Genomic DNA, 20,885 nt, shown 5'->3' with positions numbered 1-20,885 from the left:
CTTCTGAAATGCCCGCTTCGCTGCCGCTGCTACTGTGCGATCGAGAACCTCTCTGGAGGGGAAGGCCCCAAATCCTCAGCTTTGCCTATTGCCGGGGTCGGGGTCGAAGCACTCGGCAGAGATGGTGCTCGGTGTTGGAGGGCTGGTCGGAGGCTCGAAGTTTTCGGACAAACTCAAGAATCGGCTGTGGTCGGGTGCTTCCAGGGTGCTGCATCGGCAAGTTTGCGGCGCTGGAAGTTCATGGTAGGGAGAGTTTTTCTTCCTTCTACCGTCTGCGTGAGATGATGGGACTTTCAAGAGACTTTTTTTACCGTGCCCATGGTCTGTTCTTTATAAAATTACAGTATTGCTTTGCACTGTTGTAACTATATGTTATAATTATGTGGTTTTTGTCAATTTTTTTTAGTCTTGGTTTGTCTTGTGTTTCTGTGATATCATTCTGGAGGAACATTGTATCATTTCTTAATGCATGCATTACTAAATGACAATAAAAGAGGACTGCGTGTCCTCATAATCTAATCTAATCTATTTAAAAAAGGGAAATTATAGGCCGGTAAATTTGACGTTAGTAGTTGGTAAATTATTGGAAGGAGTACTGAGAGATAGGATCTACAAGCATTTGGATAGACAGGGACTTATTAGGGAGAGTCAATATGGCTTTGTGTGTGGTAGGTCATGTTTAACCAATCTATTAGAGCTTTTTGAGGAAGTTACCAGGAAAGTGGATGAAGGGAAGGCAGTGGATGTTGTCTACATGGACTTCAGTAAGGCCTTTGACAAGGTCCCGCATGGGAGGTTAGTGAGGAAGATTCAGTCGCTAGGTATACATGGAGAGGTAGTAAATTGGATTAGACATTGGCTCAATGGAAGAAACCAGAGAGTGGTGGTGGAGGATTGCTTCTCTGAGTGGAGGCCTGTGACTAGTGGTGTGCCACAGGGATCAGTGCTGGGTCCATTGTTATTTGTCATCTATTTCAATGATCTGGATGATAATGTGGTAAATTGGATCAGCAAATTTGCTGATGATACAAAGATTGGAGGTGTAGTGGACAGTGAGGAAGGTTTTCAAAGCTTGCAGAGGGATTTGGACCAGCTGGAAAAATGGGCTGAAAAATGGCAGATGGAATTTAATGCAGACAAGTGTGTGGTATTGCACTTTGGAAGGACAAACCAAGGTAGAACGTACAAGGTAAATGGTAGGGCACTGAGGAGTGCAGTAGAACAGAGGGATCTGGGAACGCAGATACAAAAATTCCCTAAAAGTGGCGTCACAGGTAGATAGGGTCATAAAGAGAGCAAGTATTGAGTATAAGACTTGGAATGTTATGGTGAGGTTGTATAAGGCACTGATGAGGCCGAATTTGGAGTATTGTGTACAGTTTTGGTCACCAAATTACAGGAAGGATATTAATAAGGTTGAAAGAGTGCAGAGAAGGTTTACAAGGATGTTGCCGGGACTTGAGAAACTGAGTTACAGAGAAAGGTTGAATAGGTTAGGACTTTATTCCCTGGAGTGTAGAGGAATGAGGGGAGATTTGATAGAGGTATATAAAACTATAATGGGTATAGATAGAGTGAATGCAAGCAGGCTTTTTCCACGGAGGCTAGGGGAGAAAAAAAACCAGAGGACATGGGTTAAGGGTGAAGGGAGAAAAGTTTAAAGGGAACATTAGGGGGGGCTTCTTCACACAGAGAGTGGTGGGAGTGTGGAATGAGCTGCCAGATGAAGTGGTAAATGCGGGCTCACTTTTAACATTTAAGAAAAACTTGGACAGGTACATGGATGAGAGGTGTATGGAGGGATATGATCCAGGTGCAGGTCAGTGGGACTAGGCAGGAAAATGGTTTGGCACAGCCAAGAAGGGCCAAAAGGCCTGTTTCTGTGATGTAATGTTCTATGGTTCTGTGGAAAATTCAGCCTCAGATTTTGTGGCTCTACAGCTGAAATAATCAGCAATTAAACCTTCTCTAAAGGGTGATGGTGGAGGATTGTTTCTCTGATGAAAGCCTGTGAACTTTTACTGCATATTAAATACGTTAATAATTCTGATGTGAATGTGAAAGATTTGATTAGTAGGTTTGCAGATGACATGAAAGTTGCTGGTGCTGTTGATAGTGAGGAAACTGTCTTCAGCTACAGGGTGATTGAGGCAGTAAAATTTAATCCTGACAAGTGTGAGGTGAAGCATTTTGGGAGGACAAACAACACTGAATGGTGGGAACCTGGGAGATTGATCAACAAAGGAACCTCGGTGTATGAGCCCAAGGATCCCAAAGATGACATCCCAGGTATGTAAGTTAATCAAGAAGGAATAACACGATGATCCAGGGAGGTTGCATAATAGATTCACTTGGACATTGCTGGGGCTGAAGCACTTTAGTTTTGAGACTGGATAGGCTGAGTTTATTTTCCGTGGGGTGCAGGAGGCTTAAGGAGGTGTACAAAATGATGAGAGGAATAGATAAGGCAAGCTTTTCCACTCTGCAGAAGTGTCTAAAGCTAGAGTAAATGTACAAGAAATGGCAAGATCAATGATGTACAGATGGAGTGTAAGTCCTGAAAGTGGTAACAGAAAGTAGATAGCGCAGTAATGAAGACTAGGGCATTAGGTATACAATTTGGCATGCTGCAGCTCTATAAAACTTCAGCCAGGCCAAATCTGGTGTGCAGTTCCAGTTGCCATATTAGAGGATGAATGTGGAGAAGGTTCATAAGAAGCTCACAAGGACATTACTTGGATTGAAAAATATTTGCTTTAAGCAGAAGTTGGACAATTTGGATTGTTTTTTCAGGAGCATCATCTGTTAGATATAAAATTATGAGAGGCATAGATAGGGTGGAAATGTCAAATACTGGAGGGCATAGATTTAAGTTGAGAGTGTAAGTTTAAAGGAGATTGTGAGGAAATTTTTTTTCACACACACTGAATATTAGCTGCCTGCAGTATGCTGCTCAGGGAGGGTTATAGCTGGCCTGTGGTGTAGTGGCATCAGCATCAGACTTTGAGGCAAATAGTCCCGAGTTCAAATCCAGCTGGCTCCTTGTATGCCCTCCATCCATGCTGGGTTGAGCACCGAGCTAGCAACTGTTGAGCGCAAACCAGAAAGTAACGTGTCGCTCCTTGAGCTTAGGTTCGTGAGAGTGGGAGTGAGAGTGGGAGCAAGAGCAGGAGAATTAAAGTGACTTGCAACTAGTTACTCCAGATCACCCACCGAGTGGAAAGTTATCAATAAAATTGAAAGAGTATAAAGAACACTTACAAGGATATTGCTGGGACTTGAGGACCTCAATTATAGGGAAAGGTTAGGACTTTCTTCCATGGAATTTCCACTCAAGTTGGGTGAGACTAAAAGTAGAGGTTACAGGTTAAGGGTGAAATATTTAAGGGGAACCTAAGGGGAATTTCTTCAGTCAGAGGGTGGTGTGAGAATGCTAGTAGAAGATGCAGATGTGATTGCAACAGTTAAGTTTGGGTAAGTGCATGGATGGCTATGGTCCAGGTGCAGGTTGATGGGTCTAGGCAGAATAACAGTTTGGCTCAGACTAGATGGGCTTGTATCTGTGCTATGTTGCTCTACGTCTCTATGACCACTGTCCCTGACATTGTTTGGTTAAAATTATCTTAACTACACTGTTCAATCACTGTATCAGATTTAGCATAAACATTAATGCTGAAAGATTTTTACCTGAGGCGGCTACGTGCAGTTGGCGTTACTGAAGCTGTAGGGGATGAGGATGTCAAGGACAACTGTGGTGAGGTGGTAGTCATCCCCATCAATGATGATGGAGAGGAGCTATCTGTGACTGTCAGATCACGTTTAATCTCCTCACTGCTTCTTCGAGACACTGCAGGAAGAAAGTTAAAAACATGACAAAGACATGGCACCAGTTTTAAAAGGTGAGCAGAGCCTGTTGGAACTTGTCTGCAGAGCAGGAGATTGCTTGGGTTAATAGTAACTAGGGTTAATTAGCAAGGGCCAATAAAAAGATGCAGGGTTTGAACAGATTGGGCATTGATGATGTGGCAATTATGTAAGTGGGCAGTGTTAAGAGTGGCTTTGGCTTAACAGGTTTGTGGGAAAGTGCAAGGGTAAAAAGACCCTGATTGGAATATTGGAGTTACATACAGGCCTCCAAACAGTAGCCAGGATGTGGAGTACAAATTATAACGGGAGAAAAAAAGGCATGTAAAAAGGGCAATGTTGCAATAGTCATGGGGGAATTTCAATATGTAGGTAGATTGAGAAAATCAGGTTGGTGCTTGATCCCAAGAGAGATTTTGTAAAACGCCTACAAGGTGCTTTTTAGAGCAACCTGTAGTTGAGCCCACTAGGGGAACAGCAATTCTGGGTGTCATGTAATGACCCAGATTTGATTAGAGAGCTTAAAATAAAGGAAGCCTTAGGAGGCAGTGATCATAATATGATAGAACTCACGCTGCAGTTTGAGAAGGAGAAGCTAAAATCGGATGTATCAGTATTACAGTAGAGTAAAAGGAATTAAAGAGGCACAAGAGAGGGGTTGACCAAAGTTGGTTGGAAGGGGACACCAGCGGGGATGATAGAAGAACAACGATGACTGGAGTTTCTGGGGGCAATCCGAAAGGCACAATATCACAAAGATGAAGATGTACTCTAAAAGGAGGATGAGGCAACTGTGGGTGGCAAGAGAAGTCAAAGACAGCATAAAATCAAAACAGAGGGCAAAAATAGTGGGAAGTTAGAGGATTGGGAAGATTTTAAAAACCAACAGAAGGGAACTAAAAAAAACGTGAGAGAAAAGATGAAATACAAAAGTAAGCTAGTCAATAATATAAAAGAGGATACCAAAAGCTTTTTCAGGCATATAAAGAGTAAAAGAGGCTTGGATATTGGACCGCAGGAAAATGACGATGGAGAAGTAGCAATGGGGCAAAGAAATAGCGGATGAACTTGGTAAGTATTTTGCATCAATTTTCATGGTGGAAGACACTAGCAGTACGTCAGAAATTCGAGTGCCAGGGAACAGAAGTCAGTGTAGTTGCTGTTTCTAAGGAGAAGGCACTTGGGAAGAGAGGGACTACACATCAGGGTTCTGAAATAGATAGATGGAGAGATTGTAGAGGCATTAGTAATAATCTTTCAAGAATTACTAGATTCTGGAATGATTATGGAGGTCTGGAAAATTACAAACACCATTCCACTCTTTAAAAAAGGAGGAAGGTATAGGAAAGAAAATTATAGGCCAGTTAGCCTGACTTCAGTGGATGGGAAGATGTTGGAGTCCATTACTAAGGATGAGGTTTTGGGGTACTTGGAGACACATGATAAAGTAGGTCAAAGCCATCATGGGGATTCCTTGCCTGACAAATCTTTTGGAATTCTTTGAGGAAATAACACAAAGAGAATCTTTGGATGTAGTTCACTTGGATTTACAGAAGGCCTTTGACAAGGTGCAGCACATCAGGCTGCTTAACGAGACACAAGTCCATGGTATTACAGGAAAAACTCTAGCATGGATAAAAGATTGACTGATTGGTAGGAGGCGAAATAAAGGGGGTCTAGTCTGGTTGGCAGGTGGTGTCTAGTGGTGTCCCGCCGGGGTTGTATTGGGATCACTTCATTTCACGTTGACATATAATGTGTTATGACGTGGTCCCAATACTTTGTGGCCAAGTTTGCGATGACAGATGGAGGAACAGGCAGGGAGGCTTCAGAAGAACTCAGACAGATTAAGAGAATGACAAAGAAATGACAGATGGAATATCATGTAGGGAAGTTTATCGTCATACGCTTTGGAAGAAGGAATAATGGTGTAGACTATTTCCAAATGGGGAAAAAAATTCAAGAATCAGAGGTGCAAAGGGAGTTGGGAGTCCTTGCGCAGGATTTCCTAAACACTGAGATAGTGGTACAGAAGGCAAATTCAAAGTTAACATTCAGTTTGAGAGGACTAGCATACAAGACAAGGATGTGATGCTGAAGCTTATAAGGCATTAATCAGACTACACAGTGTAGTTTTGAGCCCCTTATGAAAGATAGCACAAAGCTAGCACAGCTTTGCAGAGGGTCCAGAGGAGGTTCATGAGAATGATTCCAGGAATGAAAGGGTTAATGTATGAGAAGTATTTGATGGCGCTGGGCCTGTACTTGCTGGAGTTTAGAAGAATGAGGAAACTCATTTAAACCTATTGAATATCGAAAAGCCTAGGTACAGTCTATGTGGAGAGGATGCTTCCTATAGTGGGGGAGTCTAGGACCACAGGACAGAGCCTCAGATAGAAGGTCATCTATTTAGAACTAAGATGAGAAGATATTTGTTTAGCTAATGTTGGTGAATGTATGGAATTCATTTCCACAGTCAGCTGTGGAGTCCAAGACATTGGGTATATTTAAAGCAGAGGCTGATAGGTTCTTGGCTAGTCAGGGCATCAAAGGTTACGGGGAGAATGGGGTTGAGACAGATAATAAATCAGCCATACACAAAACCATAAGATGTAGGAGCAGAATTAGGCCAATTGGCCCATCGAGTTTGCTCCGTCATTTCATCACAGCCGATCCAATTGTCCTTTCAGCCCCCTTCATGCCTTGACCAATCAAGAATCTATCAACCTCTGCCTTAAATATACATAAAGATCTGACCCTCACAGATGCCTGTGGCAACAAATTCCACAGATTCACCACACTCTCTTTAGCTAAAGAAAGTCCTCCTCATCTCATCTCCATTCTAAAATGATGCTCCTCTACTCTGCAGCTGTGCCCCCTGGTCTTAACCACTCGCAGCATAGAAAACATCTTCTTCATATCTGCTCTATTAAGGCCTTTCACCATTCGATAGGATTCAATGAGATCATCCCACATTCTTCTGAATTCTAGTGAACATAGGCCCAGAGCCATTAAATGGCAAGCTGTTCAAAACCTGGAATAATTTTCGTGAACTCCATTTGAATCCGCTCTAATGTAAGCACATCCTTTCTCAGATAAGGGCCCAAAACTGTTCACAATACTCCAAGTGAGGCCTCACCAGTGCTTTATAAAGTCACAACATTACATCCTTGCTTTTATATTATAGTCCGGTGGTCCCCAAGCACTGGACTATTATAGCAAAGCATGTGCTACCTGGCCGTGAGGAAACGATACGAGTCAGCTACACCTTTCCTCATTCCCTGTCACGCACTGTTGGACTTGAACATAGGGTTGCCAACTGTCCCGTATTTGCCGGGACATCCCGTATATTGGGCTAAATTGGTTTGTCCCATACGGGACTGCCCTTGTCCCGTATTTCCCCCGCTAAGGTAGAGCGTTCCTATGAAACCTTTCATGCCGAAATGACGTGAAGCGAATAAGCAATTACCATTAATTTATATGGGAAAAATTTTTGAGCATTCCCAGACTCAAAAAATAACCTACCAAATTATACCAAATAACACATAAAACCTAAAAAAACCACTAACATATAGTAAAAGCAGGAATGATATGATAAATACACAGCCTATATAAAGTAGAAATAATGTATGCACAGTGTAGTCGGGAAGATTAAGCCACAACCGATTTGTGGGGAAAAAATCGGCACATAAGCGCATGTACACACAGGTGCCCACACAAGGCTTCATGGTCATGGTAGTCTTTCTCGGGGTAAACCCAAGTGACCCATATTTGACTGCTACTTTCGTCCCTTATTTGTGAGTGAGAAAGTTGGCAACCCTAACTGTAAAAGGCATGTTCAGGTGAGTTTAACCCTACTTGAACACCTCCCCCCACCCCCGGTCCGCAAGAATATTGTCAATATTAAACCGGTCCGCAGTGCAAGAAAGGTTGGGGACCCCTGTTACAGTCCTCTTGAAATTCTGGCAGCCCAATCAGCAGCAGGGACAGGCCACTGCAACCGAGGTTTCTCGCAGATTGGCGACGCTTGTTTAAAAGCGCAGAAGGGACAAGTGGGGCAGACATTGTTGGGAGTCAGCCTGTGGTGACAGTAGCAGTGTCAGGCTTTGGCTCAAAGGAGGATTTAGCTCGAAAGAGGTGTTGGCTCTGGGTAACTGTCTGTTAAGGTTCTTTTTTTTCCTCTGACTGTACCTAGTGCAGTAAATGGCTGCTGTGTGTTCTTCATGCCAGATGTTGGAGGCCTGGAAGACCCGGAGAACTATATCTGTGTGAAGTGCATCCAGCTGCAGCTCCTTGAAACCTGTGTTAGCTATCTGGAGCAGCAGCTGGATGACCTTCGGCTTGTACAGGAGAGTGAGGAGATAATCAATCAGATTTACATAAAAGTAGTCACCCCTAAGTTGCAGGAAGTGAGCAGCTGGGTGACTAGTCATGAGAAATGGAAATGTGAATAAGCAGTTAGCGCAGAGCACCTCTGTGGCCATTCCTCTCATTAATAAGTATACTGTTTTGGATACTGTTGTGGGGGATGATCTCCCAGGTACAGAGACCAGGTAACTGGCACTGAGCATGGGTCCATGGTGAAGAAGGGAAAGAGAGAGAAGAGGTAGTGATAGGGGACTCAGTAGTCAGGGGAACAGACATGAGATTCTGTGGAGGTGAATGGGACACTTGAATGGTATGTTGCCTCCTAGGTGCCAGGGTCAGGGACATCTTGGATCACGCCCCCAACATTTTGGAGAGGGAGGGACAGCAGCCGATGCCTTGGTACATATTGGTACCAATGACATAGGAAGGAAAATAAGGAGTCCTGAAAAGAGAATTAAGAGAGGTAGGCAGAAAGCTGAGAAGTGGGACCTCCGGGGTAATTTCTGCATTGCTGCCTGCGCAACGTGCCAGTGAGGGTAGAAACAGGATGATCTGGCAGACTAATGTGTGGCTGAGAAGCTGGTGCAGGGAGCAGGGCTTCAAGTTCTTGGATCATTGGGATCTCTTCTGGGGGAGGTATTGACAGGTTGCACCTGAACCCGAGGAGGACAATATTCTCATGGGCAGGTTTGTTAGAGCTGTTGGGGAGAGTTTAAAATAATTTGGCAGGGGGTGGGAACCGGAGTGAAGCGACTCAGGATAGGACGGATGCTAAAAAAGCAAAGATGTCAGGATGGGTAGGCAGATGATAGGACAAAATTGCAGCCAGCAGGTTGAGTATCAGTGCGTTAGGGAATCAAAAAGGGTAGCAAATACAGTACTCAAAAGTGTTATACTTCAATGCACAGAGTGTAAGAAATAAGGTGGATGATCCTGTTGCACTATTACAAATTTTTAGATATGATGTTGTGGCCATCACTGATGATTGTAGTTAGGAGCTAAATGTCCAAGGTTACATGTTGTATCGCAGGGATAGGAAGTTAGGCAGAGGGGGTACTGTGGCTCTGCTGGTAAAGAATGGCATGAAATCAGTAGAAAAATGTGACATAGGATCAGAAATGTTGAATCCTTTTGGGTTGAGTAAGAAACTGCGAGGATAAAATGATCCTGAGGCCTCCCAACAATAGCTGGGATGTGGACCACAGATTACAACAGGAAATAGAAAAAGCACATCAAAAGGGCAATGCTATGATAGTCATGGGAGGTTTCAACATGCAGGTCAATTGGGAAAATTAGCTTGGTAATGGAATTTGTTGAATACCTACGAGATGGCTTTTTAGAGTACTTTGTCGTTGAGCCTACTAGGGGATCAGCTACACTGGATTGGGTGTTATGTGATGAATCAGAGGTGATTAGGGAGGTTAAGGAAAAAGAACCCTTAGGAGCCAGTGATCACAACACAATTGAGTTCAACTTGAAATCTGACAGGGAGAAAGTAAAGTCTGACGTAGCAGTATTTCAGTGGAGTAAAGGAAATTACGGTGGTATGAGAGAGGAGTTGGCCAACGTAAATCGTAAGGAGCTGCTGACAGGGATGACAGTAGAGCAGCAATGGCGTGAGTTTCTGAGAAGAATGAGGAAGGTGCAGGATAGATGTATTCCAAAAACAAAAATACTCAAATGGCAATATAGTACAACAAAATAGTACAGGGAAGTCCCAGTAAATGTAAAAGCAAAAGAGACAGCAGACAATAAAGCAAAAATTAGCGGGAAGACAGAGGATTGGGAAGCTTTTAAAAACTTACAGAGAGCAACTAAGAGTCATTAGGAGTGAAAAGATGAAATATGAAAGCAAGCTAGCAAACAATATCCAAGTGGATAGTAAAAGCTTCTTCAAGTATATAAATAAAAGAGAATTGAGAGTGGATATAGGAGCTCTAGAAAATGAGGCTGGAGAAATAATAATGAGGGGCAAGGAGATGGCAGATGGACTAAGTGAGAATTTTGTATTAGCTTTCACTGGAAGGCACTAGCAGTGTGCCAGATGTTGAAGGGTGTGAGGGAAGAGAAGTGAGCTTGAAGAGAAGTTAGCCTGAGCTCAGTGGCTGGGGAGATGCTGGAGTCAACTGTTAAAGGTGAGGCTCTGGAGTACTTGGTGACACATGGCAAGATAGGACAAAGTCAGCAGGGTTTTCCTGCAGGACAAACCTGTTGGAATTCTTTGAGGAGATTATGAGTAGGATAGATACAGAGGATGCAGTAGATATTGTACATTTGGACATTCAAAAGGCCTTTGACAAGGTGCCACACATAAGACTGCTTACTAAGTTAAGAACACATGTATTACAGGAGAGTTACTAGCATGGTTGATTGGTAGGAGGCAAGGAGTGGGAATAAAACGAGTGGCTGGCTGCCAGTGACTAGTGGTGTTCCGTAAGGTTGGTGTTGGAACCACTGCGTTTTATGTTGTATATCAATGACTTGGATGGTGGAATAGATGGCTTTGTTGCCATGTTTGCAGATGATACCAAGATTGGTAGAGGGGCAGGTAGTGTTGAGGAAACAGGTAGGCTGCAGAAGGACTGACATATAATATCAAAAGAATCGGACCCAACACAGACTCCTGTGGAACACCACTAGAAACCAACAGCCAATCAGAAAAGGCTCCCTTTATTTTCATTCTTTGCCTCCTGCCAATCGGCCACTGCTTTATCCTTGCTAGAATCTTTCCTGTAATATCATAGACTCGTAGCTTGTTAAGCAGCCTCATGTGCGGCACCTTGCAAAGGTCTTTTGAAAATCCAAGAGTATAACATCAGCCGGTTCTCCTTTGTCTATCCTGCTTGTTATTTCTTTAAAGAATTCCAACAGGTTTGTCAGGTAATATTCTCCCTTGAGGAAACCATGCCGACTATGGCCTATTTTATCGTGTGCCTGCAAGTACCCCAAAACTACATCCTTAACAATTGACTCCAATGTCTTCTCAACCATGACAGTCAGTCTAACTGGCCTACAATTTCCTTTCTTCTGTCTCTCTCCCTTCTTGAAGAGTGGAATGACATTTATAATTTTCCAGTCTTCTGGAACCATTCCAGAATCTAGTGATCCTTGAAAGATCATAACTAGTGCCTCCATAGTCTCTTCAGCCACCTCCTTCAGAACTCTGGAGTATACACCATTTGGTCCAGATGACGTATCTAACTTCAATCTTTCAGTTTCCCCAAGAACCCTCTCCTTAGAAATGGCAACCACACACTTTATGACCCTTGACACCTGGAACTTCCACCATACTGCTAGTGTCTTCTACAATGAAGACTGATGCAAATACTTATTCAGTTCGTTTGCCATTTCGTAGTCCCCTATTACTACCCCTTCAGCATTGTTTTCCAGCAGTCCGATATCCACTCTCACCTCTCTCTTACACTTTATGCGTCTGAGTAAACTTTTGGTATCCTCTTTAATATTACTGGCTAGCTTACTTTTATATTCCATATTTACCTTCTGAATTACTTTTTTGATTGCCTTCTGTCGGTATTTAAAAGCTTCTGAATCTTCTAACTTCCTACTAATTTTTGCTCAATTATATGGCCTCTCTTTAGATTTTATGTTGGCTTTGACTTCTCTTGTTAGCCACGGCTGTGTAACCTTGCCTTTAGAATATTTCTTCCTCTTTGGGATGCTTTTATCCTCTGCCTTCTGAATTGCTTCCAAAAATTCTAGCCATTGCTGCTCTGCCGTCATCCATGCCAGTATTCTTTTCCAATCAATTCTGGCCAACTCTCCTCTCATGCCTCTGTAATTCCCTTTACTCCACTGTAATTCTGATACATCTGACTTTAGCTTCTCCTTCTTAAATTTCAGGGTGAATTCAATCATATTATGATCACTTACCCCTTAGGGTTCTTTTACCTTAAGCTCTCTAATCAATTCTGGTTCATTGCACAACATCAGAATACCTGATCCCCTAGTGGGCTCAATTACAAGCTGCTCTGAAAAACCATCTCATAGGCATTCTTGGAATCCAGCACCAACCTGATTTTCCCAATTTACCTGCATATTGAAATCCCCCATGACTATGGTAACATTGCCCTTTTGGCATGCATTTTCTGTCTCCCATTGTAATTTGTAGACTACTGCCTTACTACTGTTTGAGGATCTGTACACAACTCCCATCAGGGTCTTATTACACTTGCAGTTCCTCAGCTCCATCCACAATTATTCAACATCTTCTGACCCTATGTCACCTCTTATTAATAATTTGATTTCATTTTTTACCAATAGACCAATGCCACCCTCTCTGCCTTCCTGTCTATCCTTTCGATACAATCTGTATTCTTGGATATCAATCTCCTAGTTATAATGTCTACAACATCATACATGCCAAACTGTCACTGTGCTACAAGTTGTCTACCTTAATCGTATACTGCATGCATTCAGAGATAACTCTTTGTCCTGTAATCATCCTTCCAATTATATTCACTTTTTACGTTGCAACTCATCCTGTTGACTGCAGTTTTGCTCTTATCATCAGCCTCCCCTTGCTAGGATTGTCACTACACATTGCCTCTGTTTGTAAACCAACTACATTATCTTCAGCACTATCACTCCAGTTCCCATCCGCCTGCCAAATTAGTTTAAATCCACCTGAACAACTCTAGCCAACCTGCCCGCAAGAATATCGGACCCCCTTGGGTTCAAATGTAACCCGTTCCTTTGTACAGGTCATATCTTCCCCAGAAGAGATCCCAATGATCCTGAAATCAGAACCCCTGCCTCCCGCACCAATTCCTTAGCCATGCATTGACCTGCCAAATCATCCTATTCTTACCCTCACTGACATGTGGCACAGGCAGCAATCCTGAGATTACTAACCTGGAGGTCCTCTGTTATTCAGCTTTCTACCTAGCTTCCTAGAATCTCTCTTCAGGACCTCCTCAGCTTGTCTACCTATGTCTTTGGTGCCAATATGTACCCAGACTTCTGGCAGTTCACCCTCACCCTTGAGAATGCCATGGACCTGATCCGAGACATCCCTGATCTTGGCACCAGGGAGGCAACATACCATCCGGGTGTCTCTATTGCACCCAGAGAACCTCGTCTCTGTTCCTCTAAGGAATCCCCTATCAACACTGCTGTCTTCTTCATCTCTCCGCTCTTCTGTGCCACAGCACCAGATTCAATGCCAGAGACCCAGTCACTGTTGCTCCCCGTGGTAGGTGATCCCATTCAATAGTATCTAAAGTTGTATTATTGAAGGGAATGGCCACCAGTGTACTCTGTGCTGGCGGTGCATTTCCCCTCCTTCTGCCGAGAGTCACCCAGTTACCTGTCTCCTGCATCCTAGGGGTGACTACCTCCCTGAAGTTCCTGCCTATCACCTCCTCATTCTCCTGTGAGAGTCGAAGGTCATTGAGCTGCGACTCCAGTTCCTGAATATGTTCTCTCAGGAGCTGCAACTTGGAGAACCTGCTGTAGATGTGTTCATCTGGGAGACTGGAGGTCTCACAGACTTCCCACATCCCACAGAGTACAAAACACTGCCCCTGGAGCCATTCTCACCAATCTACTATGCCCTAACAGATGAGGAATGAACAAATAAGGGGCAGGGGGGAGATAGACATAGAGATAGAGATAGAGAGAATAAATGACTTACAAGACAATAAACCTCACCCAAACCTGATGAGCTGAAACCACTCTAAATACTGGCACATTCCAAAACAACGGCCGCTCCCCTTGCTCTTGAATTATTTTTATTGACCCTTTCTAATGAATCCCTGTTGATCGGTCACTCCTCAAGTGAAAGAGACTACTGTGAAACTCTGCCTTTAAAATCCCATTTGCCCTCCTGATTAAAAAGTAGCTCTTCTTATGCACCCGACATGGATTGTCCAACTGAGAAAAAAACTGGCGTGAAGCTCCGCTTTTAATTCTTGAACATGGACCTGACTGAAAGGTAGCTCTTTTTACGCACTGATTCTCTTGCTGATTAATCACTCCTCAACTCAGAATCTGCTGCGAAACTCTGCCTATAAAATCTCAATCGCCCCGATTAAAAGGTAGCTCTTCTTACACACTCCTGACGTGGATTGCCCAACCCAGCGAACACTGGCGTGAACCTCTGCTTTTGAAACTGATGGAATGTCAGAGCTGATTCGAATGGCCTAGTTCTGTTCCTATGTCTTATGATCATTGAAACCCTACTTCTGGAGCCTGACACTCATCAATGGATGTCAGTACAATAATTTCAACTAGATAAGCACAATAGTTCATTCTAAAAACACAGAAAACCTACAGCACAATACAGGCCCTTCGGCCCACAAAGTTGTGCCGAACATGTCCCTATCTTGGAAGTTACTAGGGTTACCCATAGCACTCTATTTTTCTAAGCTCCATGTACCTATCCAAAAGTCTCTTAAAAGACCCTATCGTATCCGCCTCCACCACCATTGCCGGCAGCCCATTCCACGCACTCACCACTCTTTGCGTAAAAAAACTTACCCCTGACATCTCCTCTGTACCTACTCCCCAGCACCTTAAACCTGTGTCCTCTTGTGGCAACCATTTCAGCCCTGGAAGAAAGCCTCTGAATACCCACACGATCAATGCCTCTCATCATCTTATACACCTCTCATCTTCCGTCGCTCCAAGGAGAAAAGGCCGAGTTCACGCAACCTATTCTCATAAGGCATGCTCCCCAATCCAGGCAACATCCTTGTAAATCTCCTCTGCACCCTTTCTATGGCTTCCACATCCTTCCTGTAGTGAGGCGACCAGAACTGAGCACAGTACTCCAAGTGTGGTCTGCCAGGGCCTTATATAGCTGCAACATTACCTCTCGGCCCCTAAATTCAATTCCACGATTGATGAAGGCCAATACACCGTATGTCTTCTTAACCACAGAGTCAACCTGCGCAGCTGCTTTGAGAGTCCTAAGGACTCGGACCCCAAGATCCCTCTGATCCTCCACACTGCCAAGAGTCGTACCTTTAATACTATATTCTGCCATCATATTTGACCGACCAAAAGGAACCACTTCACACTTATCTGGGTTGAACTCCATCTGTCACTTCTCAGCCCAGTTTTGCATCCTATCAATGTCCCGCTGTAACCTCTGACAGCCCTCCACACTATCCACAACACCTCCAACCTTTGTGTCATCAGCAAACTTACTAACTCATCCCTCCATTTCCTCATCCAGGTCATTTATAAAAATCACAAAGGGTAAGGGTCCCAGAACAGATTCCTGAGGCACACCACTGGTCACCGACCTCCATGCAGAATATGACCCATCTACAACCACTCTTTGCCTTCTGTGGGCAAGCCGGTCCTAGATCCACAAAGCACTGTCCCCTTGGATCCCATGTCTCCTTACTTTCTCAATAAGCCTTGCATGGGGTACCTAATCAAATGGCTTGCTGAAATCCATATACACTACATCTACTGCTCTACCTTCATCAATGTGTTCAGTCACATCCTCAAAAAATTCAATCAGGCTCGTAAGGCATGACCTGCCCTTGATAAAGTCATGTTGACTATTCTGAATCATATTATACCTCTCCAAATGTTCATAAATCCTGCCTCTCAGGGTCTTCTCCATCAACTTATCAAGCACTGAAGTAAGACTCACTGGTCTATAATTTCCTGGGCTATCTCTACTCCCTTTCTTGAATAAAGGAACAACATCTGCGACACTCAAATCCTCTGGAACCTCTCCCGTCCCCATTGATAATGCAAAGATCATTGCTAGAGGCTCAGCAATCTCCTCCCTCCCCACCCACAGTAGCCTGGGGTACATCTCATCCGGTCCCGGTGACTTATCCAACTTGATGCTTTCCAGAAGCTCCAGCACATCCTCTTTCTTAATATCTACATGCTCAAGCTTTTCAGTCTGCTGCAAGTCATCACTACAATCACCAAGATCCTTTTCCATAGTGAATACTGAAGTATTCGTTAAGTACCTCTGCCATTTCCTCCGGTTCCATACACACTTTCCCACTGTCACACTTGATAGGTCCTATCCTTTCACGTCTTATCCTCTTGCTCTTCACATACTTGTAGAATGCCTTGGAGTTTTCCTTAATCCTTCCCGCTAAGGCCTTCTCATGGCCCCTTCTGGCTCTCCTAATTTCCTTAAGCTCCCTCCTGTTAGCCTTATAATCTTCTGGAATTCTAACATTACCTAGCTCTCTGAACCTTTTGTAAGCTTTTCTTTTCTTCTTGACTAGATTTATTACAGCCTTTGTACACCACGGTTCCTGTACCCTACCATAACTTCCCTGTCTCATTGGAACGTACCTACGCAGAGCTCCACACAAATATCCCCTGAACATTTCTTCTGTACTTTTCCTGAGAACATCTGTTCCCAATTTAAGCTTCCAATTTCCTGCCTAATAGCCTCATAATTCCCCTTACTCCAATTAAACACTTTTCTAACTTGTCTGTTCCTATCTCTCTCCAATGCTATTGTAAGGGAGATGGAATTATGATCACTATCTCCAAAACGCTCTTCCACTGAGAGATCTGACACCTTACCAGGTTCATTTCCCAATACCAAATCAAGTACAGTCTCTCCTCTTGTAGGCTTGTCGACATATTGTGTCAAGAAACCTTCCTGAACACACCTAACAAACTCCACCCCATTTAAACCCCTTGCCCTAAGGAGATGCCAATCGATATTTGGGAAATTAAAATCTCCCATCACAACAACTCAGCTTTTATTACACCTTTCCAGAATCTGTTTCCCTGTCTGCTCCTTGATATCCCTGTTACTATTGGGCGGCCTATTAAAAACACCCAATAAAGTTATTGACCCCTTCCTGTTCCTAACCTCCACCCACAGAGACTCTGCAATCTCTCCATGATGTCCACCTTTTCTGCAGCCTGACACCATCTCCGATCAACAGTGCCACACCCCCACCCCTTTTGCCTCCAACCCTGTCCTTTCTGAAACATCCAAAACCTGGCACTTGAAGTAACCATTCCTGTCCCTGAGCCATCCGCGTCTCTGTAATGGCCACTACATCATAGTTCCAAGTACTGATCCACGCTGTAAGCTCATCCGCTTCGTTCACAATACTCCTTGCATTAAAATAGACACATCTCAAACCGTCCGTCTGAGCGCATCCCTTCTCTATCACCTACCTATGCTCCCTCACACACTGTCTACAAGCTTTCCCTATTTGTGAGCCAACCTTCTCTTCCCCAGTCTCTTCAGTTCGGTTCCCACCCCCCCAACAATTCTAGTTTAAACTCTCCCCAGTAGCCTTAGCAAACTTCCCCGCCAGGATATTGGTCCCCCTGGGATTCAAGTGCAACCTGTCCTTATTGTATAGGTCACACCTGCCCCAAAAGAGGTCCCAATGATCCAGAAATATGAATCCCTGCCCCCTGCTACAATCTCTCAGCCACACATTTATCCTCCACCTCATTCTATTCGTATACTCACTGTCACGTGGCACAGGCAGTAATCCTGAGATTACTACCTTTGCGGTCCTGCTTTTCAACTTCCTTCCCAACTCCCTGTAGTCTGTTTTCAGGACCTCTTCCCTTTTCCTACCTATGTCATTGGTACCAATGTGTACCACGACATCTGGCTGTTCTCCCTTCCACTGAGGACATCGTGGACGCGATCTGAAACATCCCGGACCCTGGCACCTGGGATGCAAACTACCACCCGAGTTTCTTTCCTGTGTCCACAGAATCGCCTGTCTGACCCCCTAACTATAGAGTCCCCTATCACTACTGCCTTCCTCTTCATTTCCATCCCCTTCTGAGCCACAGGACCAGACTCTGTGCCAGAGGCACGGCCACTGTTGCTTCCCGCAGGTAGGCTGTCCCCCCCCAACAGTACTCAAACAGGAGTACTTATTGTCAAGGGGTACAGCCACAGGGGTACTCTCTAGTGCCTGACTCTTCCCCTTCCCTCTCCTGACTGTTACCCACTTGTCTGTCTTCTGTGGCCCTGGTGTGACCACCTGTCTATAACTCGTTTCTATCACCTCCTCGCTCTCCCTGACCAGACGAAATTCATCAAGCTGCAACTCCATTTCCCTAATGCGGTCCCTTAGGAGCTGCAGCTTGACACACCGGGTGCAGATATGGCCGTCCGGGAGGCTGGGAGACTCCAGGACCTCCCACATCTGACACCGAGCACAGAAAACTAGCCTCACGCACATACTTCCTTTCCGCAATTAACACAGGTAGACCTACCTCGCCTCGTTACCGCCTAAGCCCGTTGAGCCAAAGCCCTATCACTCTGCTACCTCTCACTCCACTGCCCGCAGGATATCGCGGAATTCTTTTTAAACCTTTCCCGCTCTACTGGCTGACATCACGTGCTTGAGCAGTAGTAAAATGCCTTCGCTCCGGAAATCCTTAGCTGTTCCACTCACAGCCTTCTTGCTCCAAATCTTAAACCGCTGAAGATTCCTTGCCTTTTTAAACCTTTCCCGCTGTACTGGCTGACATCACACGCCTGCGCAGTCTTGCCTCTCTCTTACCCTGAGTAGTAAAATGACTTTGCACCAGAAATCCTTAGCCGTTCCACTTGCAGCCTTCTTGTTCTGAATCTAGGACAAGTCTCAAGCTGTACCAAAAATACTGGCAGATTAAGTCCAAGACTTTTTTCTGCATGTGCTTCTTTGAAATCTCACTTCAAATTAGTTGTTTAAACTCTCTAGAGTTTTAGATTTAGGATCAAATAAGAAGAAAATGGAAAAGCTTCCATGACACATATAGAGAAACTGCAGAAAATCTGATTCAAGATTAAAATCCTATTTACAAAGTACTGAAAAAAAATTTGTAAATTCTGCCTCTGAGTTTAGTAATGAAGTGGTCAAATTGAAAAGAATTCTAAAAACCAAAAGAATTGCAGATGCTGGAGATCTGAAATAAAAGCAGAAAATGATAGAAAAATTCAGCAGCATCTGTGGGGAGAGTGTTTTTGGCAACTTGTCCCTGAGAAATCAAAGGAGTTAGGATCACAAACAAGAGAAATTCTGCAGATGCACATAAAATGCTGGAGGAACTCAGCAGGCCAGGCAGCATCTATGGAAAAGAGGAAACAGTCAATGTTTCAGGGTGATGAAAATTCTTTTCCATAGATGCTGCCTGGCCTGCTGAGTTACTCCAGCATTTTGTGTGTCTTACAGGAGTTAGGATGTTGTGCTGAAGTTGCGTAAGTCTTTGAAGGTCAAATTTGGGTTAATATGTGCAGTTCTGGTAACTTACCTGCAGGGAGGATGTCAATAAGATTGAAAGAATACAGAGATAAAATTACAAGTTTGTTGCTGGGATTTGATGACTTGAGTTATAGGCAAAGATTGAATAAGTTAGAACTTTATTTCCTGGAGCATGGGAGAATGAGGGAAGATTTGTTAGAGGTACAGAAAATTATGAGTGTTAAAGATAAGGTCAGACAAGCAAGAAGGCTATTTCCACTGCGATTGAGTGAGGCTAGAACTATTGGTTAAAGGTGAAATGTAAAATATTTAAGAGGAATCTGAAGGGGAACATCTTCACTTTGAGGGTGGTGGGAGTGTGGAACGAGCTAGCTGTGGAAGCAGTGGACCTGGGTTTGGTTGCAATATTTAAGAGAAGTTTCAACAAGTACATGGATGTTAGGGGTTTGGAAGGCTATGATTGATTCGTGGGTTGATAGGTCTAGGCAGAATAACAATTTGGGATGTACTAATGGACTAATAATCCTAATTTGGAATGCGCTGAAGGGCCCAATTTCTGCTGCTGTAGTTTTCTGACTCTATTCCACTTCCCTCTCCTGACAGTCATCCAACTGTATGCCTTCTGCAACTTAGATATGGCTACCTCCCTGTAGCTCTCATCTATCAGCTTCTCATTCTCCCAAATGTCACCTCAACAGGCCCATTTGCTTTTTAAATCTGGTGCTAAGCAGCTCTCACGCTCCGCAGAAAATTCTGACAGGGACAGTTATGCATTCAGTTCTGGTTGACCCATTATAAGCAAGATGTGATGGCTTTGGAGAGGGTGCAGAAGAAGCTTAACACGATGCTTTCTGGCTACTGAGCATTGCTGTCAGGAGAGGCTGGGCAAACATAGGTTGTTTTCTTTGGAATGGCTGAGGGGAGATCAGATAGAAATTTATAAAGTTATGATTAGACAGCATATAGAGAAGCCAGCTACTATCTTTTCCCCTGAATTGAAATACCTAATAAACGCATGTATTTAAAGTGAGAGGGGTGGGTTCATTAGGAGTTTGAAGAGATTTGGTATGTCAACAAACACTTCTATAGATATACCGTGGACAGCATTCTGACAGGCTGCATTACTAACTGGTGGGGGGGCTACTGCGCAGGACTGAAAGAAGCTGAAGAGGGTCATGAATTTAGTCGGCTCCATCTTGGGTGCTAGCCTCCAAGTATCAGGGACACCTGCAAGGAGCAGTGTCTCAGAAAGGCAGAGTCCACTATTAATTAAGGATCCCCAGCACCCAGGGCATGCTCTTTTCTCATTGTTACCATCAGGTATACACACTCAGCGATTCAGGAACAGCTTCTTTCCTTCTGCCATCCGATTCCTAAATGGACATTGAACCCGTTATTTCTGTTTTTGCGAGATTTTTAATCTATTCAATATATAAACCCCATTTCCAGAAAAGTTGGGATATTTTCCAAAAT

General features: G+C 44.0%; 1 protein-coding gene across 7 annotated transcripts in view; it reads right to left on the bottom strand.

The window, feature by feature from the left end:
- Nucleotides 1–20,885, bottom strand: part of specc1la (sperm antigen with calponin homology and coiled-coil domains 1-like a) — a 267,927-nt gene that overhangs the window by 65,277 nt on the left and 181,765 nt on the right. For 6 of the 7 annotated variants that reach the window (XM_072243781.1, XM_072243776.1, XM_072243777.1 and 3 more), the window contains one exon: nucleotides 3,688–3,847. The exons of the other annotated variant lie outside the window; for it this stretch is intronic. In XM_072243781.1, coding sequence (XP_072099882.1) covers nucleotides 3,688–3,847 — 160 coding nt within the window. The remainder of the gene's footprint in view (nucleotides 1–3,687; nucleotides 3,848–20,885) is intronic. 7 annotated transcript variants of the gene reach the window in all.

Source organism: Mobula birostris, chromosome 25 (genome assembly GCF_030028105.1).
Source record: "Mobula birostris isolate sMobBir1 chromosome 25, sMobBir1.hap1, whole genome shotgun sequence".
Lineage (NCBI taxonomy): Eukaryota > Metazoa > Chordata > Chondrichthyes > Myliobatiformes > Myliobatidae > Mobula > Mobula birostris.
The sequence above is the reverse complement of the archived record's forward strand: the minus strand, read 5'-3'. Positions and strand labels throughout refer to the sequence as shown.